This window comes from Oreochromis aureus, linkage group 6, assembly GCF_013358895.1.
Source record: "Oreochromis aureus strain Israel breed Guangdong linkage group 6, ZZ_aureus, whole genome shotgun sequence".
Lineage (NCBI taxonomy): Eukaryota > Metazoa > Chordata > Actinopteri > Cichliformes > Cichlidae > Oreochromis > Oreochromis aureus.
Window position 1 is genome coordinate 8,899,578 of NC_052947.1, and position 16,375 is coordinate 8,915,952.

Genomic DNA, 16,375 nt, shown 5'->3' on the forward strand with positions numbered 1-16,375 from the left:
TCAGAGGGACAGCTCAGTTTGAGCAGTTTGGAGACAAAGTTAGAGAGGCATGGCTGAGACGATTTGGATATGTGCACAAACGATGCTGAAGATTGAGCTGCCAGGCAGGAGGAAAAGGAGGAAGATTTATAAATGTAGTCAGGCAGATTTGCTACGATGACTCCTAAAGGAAGTAACCCAAAGGAGAAGGAAAAAGTCTAAAAAACTGATACAATAGCTGCTTGTTACAGGAGAGTCACTTACAAGTTTTATGGTTGTGAATCATCAAGCTTGTTGCTCATGGTTTTAAATATGGGCCAGAAAAAAGATGGTTTTGACAAAATTCTCACACACAGTTCCTAAACCTCTGTACGCGACAAGCCTGCCACATCAAACCACAGAGGTGGTTTTAGGTGCTTCACCCAAGGATGTAAACCAAACATATCTTCATACAAAATATATATGAGGAAGTAAGGTGTGGCTGAATGGTTTCAGTGCGCATTCAACTGCAAACACAGCTGTCAAGATCAAAGTATGAAAACAAAATACTCCTTTTCAAACAGACACACATAAAAACACCTTTTTATTAAATAATCATTTCGTGAGAGCATAAAAAATACAGTATTTACATTGATCAAATATATGCAGTATATAGACTGACACAAAACACAATGAATGGTTAAATGATTTCAATTTACACAGTAAATTTGTTACAAAGCGGATATAATATGCATGTTCCTATTGCACTGTCCTTTCAATTTACATGACAAAAACATAGGCAAGCTTCTGTGTATTAACATGCATTTGATGTGACTATATAAGATCCAAACAACTGAAAAACATATTTACATACGTGAAAATGATTCTGTACAAACTACACACTTCGCTGAGATAACACCATACCTTCCAATGCATTTGCAATAAAACTTAAAGCTGTCCACCAGACAGAAATAAAGTCACTCTATAAATGTCCGCTTCTGAGCACTACGAGAACTGAGTTGAGTAAGACGCTGTGCCCTATATGCGCCTTTTAATAGCATTCATGGAACTGCTGAGACATCACATGTTTAATTTTTCTTCCTTAGCTGAGATACTTGGTTAGGCGAAAATCAAACCAAAAGAATCATCTTCTCACTGCAGAAAGGAAAACAAGTGCAGTAAACACGCACTGTCAAATGTCTTAACCTAAACCGAGATATCTCCTCGCGTGGGCCCAAAGCATTTGTTGCCACGCGCTCCTTGGCATGCTGTGCTGATGCCATGAACAACACAAATGAGTCAGTTTTTCACCTCTGACACTGTTTCTCAGTTTATGAAAGGAGAAGTGGAAAGGGAAGTCTCTTTTTTAGTCTAAACCACCACCGTCAGTGTGTTTCTGAAGCCTCCATTGCCCTTTTGTTGCAGGGTGGTTAAAACGATTTTCAAAAGAAATTACAATCCACAGTGCACGGTGCAGTGAGCTGAACATTCACGAGGTCGGATCCTGCTGTGCTGAGTCCTGGGGAGTTTGGTGTATCACCTTTTTCTTACGGACTGAGACCAAGTCGTAGAACGGATCCTTGGTGATGCTTGCCCTATTTGAAGATAGAAAAAAGGCTGACATTAGCTTATAGGAGGTTAACAAAAGCTTATATAACAATATATAGTTAAATAACAATACATAACTATGTATTGCTCTTGGCTTATTGAAGAACACATTTTCCATTGGCATTCGGATTAATCCTGGTATAGGCATTAGTTTTTTATTTCAGTGGATTAAAGCACTGTCCTCAGTGCTAATGCTGCTGTTCCAAAATGCACCAGGGTGCTGAGTTCAAACTAAAGCTACATGAGTCAGATATGTAACGTTGGCACTAGAGAACAAAGACATGCATCTTTCATTAGAAAGACTCTTTCTGAAACTGCTGAAAACCAAAAATATCGCTAAAAGAAGAGTCAGCAACAAGCATGACTGCAACCAAGTACTAGTGGTTAGTGTGGGCGACTGATCCAAATACCAGCAGAACATTATAATAATGTCTATTTAGCATTATTAAGGTATAAGCAAGTCCTTAATTCATCAGTTATACATCATTATTCCTCTTTAGTATGCCATTTATGAATATAGCTTTATTATTATGACTAATGATTATGATTATTACTGGGAATAATAGCTGTACATAGTTACATGGTGTAACAATAACACATGGATAAATAAACAAATCTGTATTTATAAATGACATACTAAGGAGGAGTAATGATATATAAATGACCAATTCAGCACTTGCTAATATCTTACTTACACCTTACACATGCTTAATATTGTGACATTATTACAAAGTGCTATGGAAACTGTCTGAATCTCTTAATGTTGACTGTCACATACATTTTATTTACAGCCTATAACCAGGGATGTACATTTATAGTTCTCCAAAAAAACATGTTTTAAAATACATGAAAAGCTGAAAAGTGTGATTTCTTATCTTAATTATTATGAGAAGTAAAAATCACAGTAATGTATTGGACATTAAAATGTGTTCAGAATCAGAAATTTGTGATGATTCATCTCATAAGTCATACTGCACTCCTCTTGCCTACAGAAGCTGCCTTTAGTGTTGCTATTAGTATCGGCAATATTGGCCCTCTAGGTACTTGGTGTCAGATCAATAACAAAACTTCGCAGTATTGCACAGCACTAATGCTAATGCTTTCTGTGCATGTGTTGTACTTGCAGCGCTGCTTCTAAATAGCCAGGCACCAACTGTGCTTTTTTCTAACCAACTTTGTTAGCAAGTAATGAGATAAGACTGGCGGTTCTGCGCACATCCGGTGTGAATAGCTGAACATAATCAGCTTCATTGACCTAATTGAAAGAACTGTGTGTGTGTGTGTGTGTGTGTGTGTGGTCTGACCTGATGGCCTCAATCCAGGAATCTCTCTCTTCTGCGCTGGAGGCACAGATTGTGTAGGACTGGTGTTTCCCCTCCACCACCCTGCCATCCGTCTCTGTCTTACATGCTTTGATCTTCTGCCCTCGACTGTTGGGGTTGTACAGCTCCAGACAGTACTACATGATGCAAGACCATCAACATAAAAGTCTCTCTTAGAATCTATCAGTTTATCAGCTTGCAGAATGTGTTTGTGTTCTGCTTGAACAGCTGACAGGATCTTACCGGTTTACGAGGGTAATGCACTTCTCTAACACAGAGATTCTCCAGCGGGATGATGCCTCGGGGCTCTTTATCCTACAGGCATATCCAAAAGACATTTATTGATGAGTCAGGTGGGTAAAAAAACAAAAAAATGTAGAGATGCGAATAAAAAAATGTTACCAATGTCAGAAAAAAAGGGAAGCAGAAAAGATAGGGATACCTGATATACGATTATTAAGTGACACTGTTACTGGAAATAAAATTACATTTTGCTATTCAAAGCCTGAGTAATACCATGTAACTCACTGAGAATTTCATCATACATCTTCAAAGATTAAAGGCATTAATGTGCCATTTTTATCTGTAATATTAGCCAAGAAAAAAAAAGACACGTCATAAAACATGGGCGTTTTCAGCACAACGGTCTCTATGTTCCAGTTAGGTTTTCATAACTACAACTTTGATGTCAGTGATATGTAAAAGAAAACTGAGCAAACCCTACCACCTATGATGCCATTCACCTGATTCATCAAAAGAGCTTAGCAACAGCAAGAGAAGGACAAATACACAGTGACAGCATGATGAGTTTGATAGAGGCCTTACAGTGGTGTACTCGAAGTAGTAGAGGCAGTTGTCTGTCAGAATGAACCATCGCCTCTTCCACGTCTTAACCCGACCTCCTGAAATAGAGAGACAACAAAAATGTGGGCTGTTGGTTGGGGATATTGTGTCACTTGCAAGCACACATGAGAATCTTCCAGTATTGGGTCATTCTCTCCGTGCTTCCTCTGTACTTTCCTGTTTGTGTAGCAAATTACTAAGATGTGATGCCACACAGCAGGGCAAAGCACGCTTAGCACAAAAAAAAGTCCACTGTTTAAGCATGTTGTCTGGGTGGGATTTTACCAAGTTTGAGGAGCCATCCTTCTCTGTCGGGGTTGAAGAAGGTGTGAGTCAGATCATTCCCATCGTCCTCTGGGATTTTGAAGGGCTCGTTGCGTATGCTCTCGTACAGTTTCTGTGCGGAGAGAGTGAAATGAAATGAAATGCAACCATTAATTGAATTGCAGGTGAATATAAAATATGATCCTAAGCCTCCTGTAACCCGCCGACGGCCTCGACTGACCTGTCGGTGGAAGATGGGCATAAGAGCAACCTGGATGTTTTCATGTTTGTGTGTGTTTCAGTTCCACATTAGTGGCGACTATGAAATACAGGTATTACTTTCTCGAGGAGGAAAGGAACTGTGTGGTTTTACTTTTCGTTACAAATACTGTAATAAATAATATTATTGTTAGCTTCTGTTTCATTTTGACGTTACCAGTCAATGACTTAAAAAAAACCTTTTAACACAATTTCTTCTTGTTCACCTTCCTCTTATTATTCACAATATGAGCTAGCTGTTTCTTTTACATCACTAGGGAGCTGAAAATGTGTGATGAATGAATGTCCAGAGGATAAAATGTTAGCTGTGTGTCCATTTAGGTAATTGCTTCTTGGCGTCTACGTGGGCGCTGTGATTGCTTTTTGAGAGGTTCTCACCGACAGCAGATCATTAGGTAGGTCCTCTCCATTGTTGATGCCTCTGTTCATGGAGATGAAACGCTCCAGAGTGGTTTTGTCCTTCACGTTGGGGTTGTGAAGGCTCGTGTTCAACATGATGATGGCAAAAGACAGGATGTAGCACGTGTCTGGTGTTAAGAGGAAGATGCATATGCACACAAAGAATAAGAGGAAGCCTGAGCCAGTGTTTCACATATGCATTTTTGTTACTGAATAGAGAAATAAAGAATCAGTGACAAGGAGAAAGCACAAAAACAAAGTAGAAAGGAAGACATGAATGTCAAAAATACAAAGATGGTGCGGTAATTAAAAAAACAAAACCTCAACTCTCTCACACACAGTCTTGTTTTTGACACACAGTTCAAACAGGAAGTATGAATATAGAATGCATATTGAAGCCCACCAGTTGACTGGAAGACGTCGGGGTTGCAGTCGCAGTAGCGGGTGGCGAAGGCCTCCATCATACGGTCAATCTTCTGAGCTTCACCAGGCAGACGGAAACTCCACAGAAACTGTCTGTCACATACACACCGCAAAGGCAGAACACCTCAGTATGCTAACAATACACATGAAGCTGTTTATCAGCGAGTAGACAGGAGACGCACTGTGTGTCTGTAGCAAGTCTCAAAGTCTGGACTTTATGGTTGCTTTTGTGCTGAAGGACTGATTAACAGCGGATCGGTCAGTGTGACCTGTGGTGGAGCCATCTATATAACATGTTAACGTCAGCATACAAGGACAGGAAAGGTTACATTTAATGTGAGAATCAAGTTCGGTTCTACTGCTTGTGAAATTCTGACAAATTTCATCTTCAACACTTGGGTTGGAATTGCTTGGTCATCATGGAAAGTTATTAATATACTCTAATTTTGTCAAGTTTGCTCATTATGAGTTGTGGCCATGTGGGAAGGGCTTGTTACATGAGTTCAGAGAAGTGCTCTCCATCAAAATAGCTGTATGAAAATATAGTTTAGCATTTGCATTGGTTATGTCCTCTTTTTAGGTTCTTTTAACATGTCAGTTAAGTTTATGTCATGGGTGCCTTTATACAGTCAGGCATTGAAGTAGATCAAATAACTAAAGGAATCAAGTCATTCACTGGGTTCTCCATGTGTCTGTGCCCTGCAAATACCACAGTAAGAACTCATTTCAGATGTAGTGTATCTTTAGAACAATGTGGTTTAGAGCGGACCTGCATCAGAAATAGCTGCTTTAAAATGAAAGGGTGAGTCTCTAAGCACCGTGGTTCTTATTTCTCCTTTACTTTTTGTTTTAAAATTATTTGTCAATTCCTTTTCATGGTTAATTTTACTTGATCCTAACAAGGTCGAGGAAAGGAGATCAGAAAGACAGGATAACTCCGATGACATCACTGTTACCGTGCAACATTGGGTAGATTTTTTTTTTTTGACTTCTCAACACGCCTGGAAGCATAATAAACAACAGTAAACAACTGTTTCCATCCTGAGTATTTATCACCACGATGACTAACCTTATACATTTTTTTTCATTTTGGATGAAGGACATTTTAATTTGCTACACAATCTTAACATTTGATCAATACTCTTTTCTTTGGAAATCTAAATTTTACAAATATTTTTGGAATACTTTTTCCCTCCATGCAGCCGTCGTCATTTGCAATCTAAATCTGCCTGTCTCTGTAGCAAAAGGTTTGGAGTAATTTTCCTGCTCCTGATACCTCTGAGTGAACATGGGCCTGTCCACACTGTGAACAAGTTATATATTTCTGCTTGTCTGATAACAGTTACAGTTTAGTGACTGTGAAAAGACTTTCTGATTACATATTTATCTTATTCTCTGTGTTTGCTCATAAATAAGTGCAAATATTACCACGTAGGTACATTTAAACTTCAGTTATGTCCTTCTATGGCCTTATGTCTTTGTTTAGCAGTTTAAAGGTCAAGTCTGCAAGTCTGCATTTAGTCAGGTTCCTATTGGTGTTATCCATTATACTATTATAAATGTGTATGCAAACATCCTTGTACAATGATCATGAAGAAAAATTATGTTTATGAGACAGCAGATGAAGAGGGGCTGACCTGAGAGCCTGGACCAAGTTGAGGTCGGAGAACTCGTGCAGCTCCACAAAAGCCTTCAGGGTCTGAAGGTGGAGTTCTTCCCTGTGGGGCGGAGTGTGAGGGAAAATGCATGAAACAAAAGAAAGGTTTTCAACTTTTCCATACAAGACTTATCCTGACTTATCCTCTGTTTTAGCCTCCTCACACTCTGATTCTATACCTTTTCATTTCCTTCACTCCCATCCTCATGGCCTCCCTACTACTGCCGTCTGCACACTCCCTTGCCTCACTCACCTTTCTCCAAGGAATTCTCCAATGGCTGTCTTGTTGAGTCCTTCTTCCTTGTAGAGAAACTCAGCGATGGATTGAGCACTTCCATCCAGCAGCTTAATCTCCACCAAGTAACTGATTCCCTGCAAGCAAGCAGATCATTTCACAGAAGTTCACATTTGGGCTCTATTTGTCCTTACCACTAAAACTGCACAGGTAAGGAGAATTTTTAGCTTCTGACATAGCACTTAAAATATGCACAGAAACACATGCGCTGCCTGCTGTGGCTAATGTGTGCTACTTTCACAATGATCTCATCTCATGCTGGTAAAACACAGCCAGTTCACAGCATCTGTAGTCCTAATTCCTTAAATTCAGTTATCTCTTCCTCTTTCTCCTCGATACTGTGCTTGAAGAGGAAAAGAATCTTAAGCTTTTAGTTATTGCCTGCATGCAGCTATATGCTGCCTTAATTCTTTTCTGTGTAATCCAACATTGATTACACATTGATTGTCATGTTTATATTACTTTAGACTGCCTATGGTTTAAAGTGGAACACCGTAATATAAGTGTGTCAAGTTATATGAAGTTGTAGTAAAGTTAAGCTAAACAAAAAAGAAAGTAAGCCATGATAAGAATTATTCATTGTATCAGTAGTTGCAAACATTTGCATGCACAGCAGTCAAAACTTTGACCTCCAAGCAAAACCACAGAAACTCTGGTGTGGGCCATGGTGTCTGTTCTGTTCACAGACACAGCAGCCCCTTCAGTATGACAGACATGAAAGACATACAAGCTGCTGTGCTGGATGAAGGTGCTCAGCTGCAAAAGCTCAGACAGTGAAATGCAAAGAGGCTGTTTTGTTTGTTTGTTTTTTAATTCTTCAGGAATAAAGAAAAGTTATTCCTTTTCGAGTTGATCCAGCTTACCTTTTTAGGGTCCATGTTGAATTTCTTCTTCCCATTCGCAAATTGTTTGTTTTTCTCTATTGCTTTGCTGAAAAATCAACAATAATGAGAAAATGTCAGTCGTGGACATCTTGAATGAGCTGGATAAAAGTCTTACATTTGTTCTTTTTCATTTTCTTTGCACACATGCTCGGTGCAAAAACACTGCACAGGACTGCATGTGTAGCCTTCTTAAATGACATTCAAATCTCCTCTTTGGATGTTGGCTGTCTTTATGTCCATTCTTTATCAAGATGATCCCAAACTGCTTTAATAATGCTGAGGTCCAGCTTCAGTGGAGGCCAATTGTATATGCTCCATTGTATATTTTTCTATCCAGGTTTGTTTTACTGCACTGTCAGTTTGTTGGGATCATGCACTTTCCAGATGGTATTACATGGTGGATCAAAACCTGACAATATTTTTCTGCATTCATAATTCCCACAGTTTTGAAAAGAATCCGAACAGCCCTGTCTGAAATGCAGTCCCAAACCAGGTCAGATCCTCCACTATGGCTGTAGAGACTCATTGTTGTGCCTCTTTTCTTATTTCCTACATACATACTGCCTACAATCTGAACCAAAAACTTCAACTATGACTTTATTGCTCCATAAGATCTGCTATGACTGACTTGAGTCTTTTCTCCTGGTTTCCCTTCCTTAAGAATTGCTTCTCGACAGACACCTTTCCACTGAGACCAATTCTGAAGAGGCTTCAGCAAAGAGTAGATTGTCGGTGTAGTCGATGTGTCAGTTTTTTTTCCTATTTCTTAAGGACATGACTGTACTGTCATTTGCTGTAGATTATCTTTCAGGCCTCAGCTTCCTCTTTTTTTCCTCTACTTGTCCAGTTTCCTCAAACTGCTTTAAGGATATGACGCATGCCGTGCCGAGATCGTGACAGATGGCCGCCCCTCCCTGAGCCTGCTTCTCCCAGAGATTTCTTCCCGTTAAAAGGCAGTTTTTCCTTCACACTGTTGCCAAGTGCTTGCTCATAGAAGGTCCCCTGATTGTTGGGGTTTTATCTGTATCATCTTAGGGTCTTTACCTTACAATATAAAACACCTTGAGGCAACTGTTGTTGTGATTTTGCGCTATATAGATAGAATAGAATTGAATTAAACTGAATTGAATTGAAATATGCCATGTTGTCGACTAATGATGTGACAGGACAGAGAATAAGTGAAAAAGCAGCCAATGTCTAATGAACCACTTTTAAAGCCTTCAGAAAGCAACCAAAGAACCACTGCAAAAGTTTGGCTCTTTGGAAGCAAAATATGATGAAATTACATCTGCCTCAAGTCTTTTGCAAAGTACTATAGAATTAACATCATTAATACATAATTATTTTTTTGGAAGTTGCACAATATGGCACATTTGATGCACAATAAACATCCGAGACTCACTGGTTGCAACAGGTTTCATACATCTCATTCTACTGACTAGCAGCCTAGTTTGGATCAGTGACTGTAATTAGGGGGAAAGTGCTGCATAATTTTGCCCACAACTGTGAAACAAAAAACAATTTGCTCGTCAAAAAAATAGCTAATCAATATGTTATAAGTGGAAAATTCTTTTCAAGTGTTAGTAATCATTGGAAGAAGAGAAACTTGAAAGGCACAGTGTCACTGAGTCATGTAGGACATTTACATGTTTTTTGGCAGTGGCATTGTGTAGGTGTTCTAAATACACGACAAAGAAACCTCCGTGCATGATGCAGGTGTAGGGTTTTTCCCATTTTACACAAATAAACAAAAAAACTACTTACTTTTCTTCTGCAGACTCGAAGCTGAGTATTTCTGCCATCACATTGTCTATCTCCATTTTTAACTTCTGGAAAAGACAGAGAGAAAGAAAAGTATTGTTATTGTTTAAAAAAAAACACGAAAAACACAAAAACACGAAAAAAAAGTGTGATGATTGTATAAGGCAGGGGTGTCCAAACTCTTTTTTATAAGAGTGCCATATTAATGGAAAATCACGCAGGGGCCACCAATCCTTGTCGTCTTTTTTTGAAACATAAACATTATGCTTCTTTTTTGCATTTTATTTTTTTAATAATGCAAGAATTGTCATTATGGTGTTCAAGCCTTAACAAAATAAATCTGCTTTTCATTTACACATGGAGTAAAATAACATAAAGATCTGCTGAAGATGCATCTCAGGTTCATTTTAAATGTGACTTATTGGTGCTGCTACCATGAGGTGAAAAGACAAACGACACTTTATTAATTCTGTTTGTGGTTGTGGGACCATGGGGCCATATAAAATCTGCCCTAGGGCTGTTATTGGCCCCCGTACTGGACCTTGGACATGCCTGGTATATGTATACAGGTTACCTGGATATCATCCAGAAGGTCTTTTTTATATGTTGTGATGGTTTTGATCTCCATCTTCTCTTCTGGTGTAAAATCTGAGGAAACTAAACAAAAAGTGGAACAAAATTATGACAGATTCTGAGGAATTCTAATTCCACCAACAACTTCTTCAAATACAACAATATCTACTCTAAAACAAACGTGCAGAACGGAGCTGTTCTTGAATAATTTGAATAATAATTTGCACACTGGAAATGTGGAGTATAGTTAAAAACAACCACAACATAGGGAAGACGGCTTCTCTGGAAGATATGTGAGACAGGTGCTGCGGTTTTTTCATGAATGATTTCTGTCACCACAAAACAGTACTGTGAATATTGTTCTCGAAAACAGAGACACTTGCAAATCCATGGAGAGTTTTCTCATATTTCCATTCGGTTAAACAGAAACAGAGCCATAGCATGAATTGTTTTTTTAAAATGATCATTAATTCTAAGGAAGAAAATAATATTTGGAAATTTGCTCGGTTATCGATAATGTTTTAACGTATTATGATTTTAGATTCCATTATCAGTCTCATGTGGTCGTTGCATCACAGGGGCTTAGTTATCTTAATGACCCAGAGTTTCCTTCATCTTCACAGTAGTGATAGACTGTTTTCCACTGGGGAAACTTGAGGGCCCCTTTTAGAGCAGCCCCCACACTTTTGAGCTTTGTCTGCACCTGTAGGAGAATTTTCAAACCAGGCTCTGGAGGAGAAAAAAGGCGCCTCCACTGGAAACAGCTGCTTCCGAGTGTCTTTGAAATATCTCTGGGTATGGATCAGTACTGATCAGTTTTAAACTCAAACATGGCCATCAGTTTGCCACATAAACACACACAATAAACAGCAATGCAACAACCACATTCATTTGCCTCACTCCTGTTCCATTATACAAACTTGAATGTGACAGAAATATGTAGAAGCTGTGGCCAGCTTAGGCGGAGGTTATACTTTCTCACAGCCATGACTGTACGAGGGTCCTCTTGGGACTGAACAGCCCTTTTCCGACGCCCACAACTGAGCATAATTGAAACATTACTGCACAGCCTCAGAAACAAAAAAGAGGCACCGTTACTATTACCATTTCTATAAATGTTCATGCCAACTCACCATCTGCAGTAGAAACATGTCTAATGATAGCCAGTGTCACTCGCCTTCACATATGCAGGGCCAGGGTTAATATCAAGGTACGGTCAATTTTTAGTAAGGCGCATTTTTTTTTTTTAATTCCTTGTGCACTTTGAATTTTGTCTCTGAGGCCTTATTTGTAGCAGAATAAGTTTGCAAAGCAGCTCCACTGCAGGTCACCGAAGTTGCATCATCTTAAAAGAGCACTGACCTCCTGTTTGGCTTAAAAATGAATCGTTAACAAAAGCGTCATACCATTTGGCGGTTTACCCAACATCCTCTCTCAGCAAATTCCATTTAATTTTCTCTGTATTTGTGTTTTACATAGATAAAGACAAAATTAAACACCTGTTTTTTAGATTTTAGAAAATGAAGAGAGGTTTCTTTAAGAAAAAAAACAACAACAAAGCAACATATTTTTATCATCAGCATAGATGATGAGATGTTATGATAAGCAAAGCAAAGTGTATGAACTCTGTGGTTCCTCAGCAGCATTCAGGCCATACTGAATGTGTAAAACCTTTTTTTTTAACATTCATCCTTAGAGAAAATAAATCTTTTTTAGTATATTTAAAGGTAAAAGACTGCTAACTGCCAATACTTCCTGTAGAGATATGTTGTTTGCTGTTAATGATGTGACCACAGCGCTTCCACTTCCCCACCCTTCCTTTACACATCTTGTGCAACAAAGCTGACATGCTTAAATCATCGGAGCCTTTGTTTATGTAATTTAGATACCAAATTACCAATCCGAAAAATAACCGCTGACTTTAAGTTACGTTTTAAAGTAGTTTAGGGATCTTTGCAACTTCCTTTTAAATGTTACAGTCGGTGACGTGTATGTGAATATGAGTCTCTTCCCCATTTCAGCTGCTGAGACCCACAATGTATGACCACAGGGTTAAACAGTGAGAAGTGGTGTATGCTGAAGCGTACACCCATCACTAAAACATCCCACCAGCTGTTCTCAGCATGCACTGAAGGTTTGCACCAGGAATAGCAGTATTTATTTCTAATGATTTGTCTTCAAATAACAGCTGTTTAGTTAGAAACATGACAGTGTGAAACTTGAAGCTTCTCTATAAAACAGCTGGGTAACTTTTTAAGATCCAATTCATGTCATAAGGTCAAGTGTGTTTATAATAAGAGTATCACACATCAGGAGTATACTAAAAGACAATTATGAAGGTAAATTGCATGAAAGAGCCTTTTAATTTTAAATATCCAGTGACAGTCTCTGAAAATTACACCTACATTGAAATACCAATAATCTAAACGATTCAGTTCTCTGTAAATATTAAATACATAAATACATATTAAAATCAGTAATAAAAAGTCTTACCCATTTGGCAATCAGTCATTTATATCCAAGGATAGAGGGGAAAAAAATCAGTACAAAAACAGCTGAACAAAGTCGATGTATCAAGGTACGCAGGCTGCCTTGGCACACAGTGAATTAACAGCTGAATGAAGTGGATGCTGTCTTTCAACCCCACCTCTTCCCTATCTGTCACAATACCACTCATACATGAAACCGCAAACAGGTCACCCTTCAAAATAAAATGGTTAATAAACGAATTTGTCAGAGATTTAATTTGATCAAAGAGGGTCTTTTTTCATGTTTCATTTCAGGATGCAAGAAGTCAACTTGTCCATTTTTGTTTTTAAACGCATATTAAGAGAAAGAGTCGGGGTAAAACACAGATGTAAAAAAAAGAAAAGAAAAGAAAAGAAAAAAACTACTTTTTTTTTTCTTTTGCACGGGTTTGTGAACCTGAGATATCTGCAGATATCTTCCATTGATATGTAGTTGAATCTTCGAGTGTTTTCTGTACCTCAAGGCTGTAAAAACTAGCCAGGAGAAGAGTTTGGAAAGCATTACTATCATGTTATCATATGATGAGGTGAGCCACGAAGGCTTGATAGAAATATATTTACCTTTCCGCGGGAAAATGTGACCACAATTACAGGTGACTTTATTTAACTAAAATGTGATACTTTTATTTTGAAGGCTGTGTGGCTTTCCTGCTCTGCTTAACGCAGTGTACTCTCGCTCTCCGGCCGATTTGACAGCTGAAAGCTTGCACTGTTGAAAAGCCAACGAGTAGTTAACGGGTTGAATTTTGCATGTTGCATCCTCCCAAGGTAACCATACACAAATTGAGGTTTTACAGTAGTTTAAACACACTTTGGAAACGGCAGTAAAATTATTCAAGGAACATTAGCAGAAGGAGAAAAGAGCATATGAATATAAAGTCTTCATAATTAAACCTGACATTATAACTATTATAAAAGCGAGGTGTTAATGTGTATTCTGAATAATGTTTTTCTCAAAAAAGTGAGGTAAGAAGTCAAACAAATTTAAGAAAAACAATAGTTTAAATAACTGTGACAGATAAAGGAAGAGCAACTGCTGTAGATGCTCAGAGTTTTAAACGTGACAGTCAAAGCAAAAACTGTTGCTAAAGTGCCATCTAGTGGTTGTAGATGAACATCACAAATGCTGTTTTTCTTGCGTGGTTGTGTGAAGTTGTGTTTTTGTCTTGCTTAATGGAAATAGTTCAACATGTGCCGTCATCTTACAGCTTCCTGGAAACAGTATCTTTGGGCCAGGTATTGTTGATCTAATGCTTATAAACATGAAGTACAGACCCATTACAAAGAGTCCTTCTCTCGGACTTTGGTAAAAGAGCATAGAAATATATAATTGGATTCAAATAGATCCAAATATATATAATTTGATTTAGGTCGTATCTCTGAGAAAATCTAGACTGGTTTCAAGCACAGCATTACACAGAAAAAACCCCTTTCAAGAGGTTTTAATGACAGGCTTTTTAACTGTTTGGGGTAACTCGGGGCTCTCTCTGTATATATGATTGCCTTGGGGTCCATTTTTAAAAAGCAGAACTTCTCCTTTCTTTGCCTTGCAGATGATCTGCAAATATATCTGCCTATACGAACCATGTTGCTTCATCACCTGCAAACTGTACACAATGCAGCAGCTTGTCTTTTGAAAGGAAAGAAACAGGATGATTACAACAGCATTGCACCATCACAAGACCCACCTCAAAATGCCATTTTTAAGACTACAGTGATGCCGAAAAACTAGTTCATGCTTTTAATACTTCTAGGCTCGACTATTATAATTCTCTCATAGTACTCTTAGGATGTACTAATGATCCAACATGCTTCAGCAGAAATACTGACAGGGACTAGAAAAGGAGAGCGTATTTCTCCCATAATGGCTTCTCTTCATTTGGTACCTGTTGAATCCAGAATTGAATTTAAAATCCTTCTCATCACGTACAAGGTCTTGAATAATCAGGCCCCATCTTATCTTAAAGAGCTCGTAGTATCACCATCGCAATAGAGCACTTTGCTCTCAGACGTCAGGCTTGTGGTTATCTTGTGGATATCTAAAAGTAAACTGGGAGGCAGAGCCTTAAACTTTCAGGCCCTTTTTTCTGTGGAACCAGATCCCAGTTTGGATTTGGAAGACAGACACGGTCTCTACTTTTAAGACTAGGCCTAAAGCCTTCCTTTTTGATAAAACATACAGTTTGGGCTGGATCAGGTGACCCTGAATCCTTTCTTAGTTATGCTACACTAGGTGTAGGCTGCTGGGGGCTTCCACAGTCTTCACTCACTCTCTGTGTTTATACACCTCTCTACATTTAATCATTAGTTATTATTAAAATGTCTCTTTTCCATAGCATGTCTTTGTTCTGTCTTCCTCCTCTCACCCCCAACCGCTCTCAGCAGACGGCTGCCCCTCCCAAGTCTAGTTCCACTGGAGTTTTTTTCCTGTTAAAAGGGAGTTTTTCCTACCCACTGTCGCCAGTGTGCTTGCTTATAGGGGAGCCATCTGATTTTTGGGGTTTCTCTGTTTTCTTTGTATTATTCTAAGGACTTTACCTTACAATATAAAGCACATATATATGTAAATAAAACTGCACCTACTGCACCCTACTACTGAACTTTTATAGCCCTACACCCCGACTACATCAATGAGGTCTATGAACCAACTGCTCTTGTACATTCTTAAATGTAGGCTTAAAAATGGGAGGTGAGAGAGCCTTTTTAGTCGTGGCCCCTAATCTTTGGAACAACCTACCTTTTCACATTAGAGATGCCCAGTAACCCAATTATTTTAAAACACCCATAAAAACCTACTTGTTCTTGTTGGTACCGTACATCCTGGCTTTTATTGTGCAAGCACAGTCTTGTTTTTTTCTATTATTGTTTTATTTGATGGCATTTTTTAAATTTATTAGAGTTCATGATTTATTGTGTATTTCAGGGCATGTTTATTGTTGATTTGTATTGTTACAAGCTGGAGAACTCTGGAGTGGACCATCACCTCACAACATGGATACTGGACTACGTCACCGACCGACCACAGTATGTGAGGACTCAGGGCTGTGTGTCGGACAGGGTCATCTGCAGTATGGGGGCCCCACAGGGAAGGGTTCTGGCTCCGTTCCTCTTCACCATCTACACTGCAGACTTCTCCCACAACTCCACCCAGTGCTTCCTGCAGAAGTTCTCTGTTGACTCTGCAATAGTCGGCCTCATCACTGATGGGGACGACAAGGAGTACAGAGAACTGACCCATGACTTTGTGGACTGGTGCCAGCTGAACTACCTCCAGATCAACACTAGTAAAACCAAGGAGCTGGTGGTAGACTTCCACAGGCACAAACATCCTCCACTGCAACCACTGAACATTCAAGGTATGGACATTGAGGCTGTGGACAGCTACAGGTACCTTGGTGTTCATCTGAACAATAAATTGGACTGGACCTACAATTCAGACGCCCTCTACAGGAAAGGGCAGAGCAGGCTGTACCTGCTGCAGAGACTCAGGTCTTTTGGACCACTCCTGAAGACCTTCTATGACTCTGTGGTGGCCTCAGCCATCTTTTACGGTGTGGTCTGCTGGGCTGGCAACATCTTTG

At 39.0% G+C, this 16,375-nt stretch overlaps 1 protein-coding gene across 1 annotated transcript; it reads right to left on the minus strand.

Annotated features, from left to right (window-relative positions):
• Window positions 1–549: 549 nt before the first annotated feature.
• LOC116317356 (cytohesin-4-like) lies at window positions 550–12,897 on the minus strand. The gene is made up of 13 exons (XM_031736070.2): window positions 12,760–12,897; window positions 10,268–10,350; window positions 9,697–9,761; window positions 7,912–7,978; window positions 7,007–7,125; window positions 6,734–6,814; window positions 5,077–5,189; window positions 4,653–4,801; window positions 4,017–4,128; window positions 3,714–3,790; window positions 3,132–3,203; window positions 2,871–3,025; window positions 550–1,553 (listed from the first exon to the last, which is right to left on the minus strand). Exons 1-13 carry the CDS (start codon window positions 12,776–12,778, stop codon window positions 1,448–1,450), a joined length of 1,218 nt encoding a protein of 405 aa, XP_031591930.1. The 5' UTR covers window positions 12,779–12,897; the 3' UTR covers window positions 550–1,447.
• Window positions 12,898–16,375: the final 3,478 nt, after the last annotated feature.

Excerpts from the sequence above, each read along its gene's own strand:
- LOC116317356 (XM_031736070.2), bottom strand. Across the intron at positions 7,126-7,911 it reads TCAACATGGACCCTAAAAAG|GGAATCAGTTACTTGGTGGA; the intron begins GTAAGCTGGATC and ends GCTTGCTTGCAG. Across the intron at positions 3,026-3,131 it reads TGCATTACCCTCGTAAACCG|TACTGTCTGGAGCTGTACAA; the intron begins GTAAGATCCTGT and ends TGCATCATGTAG.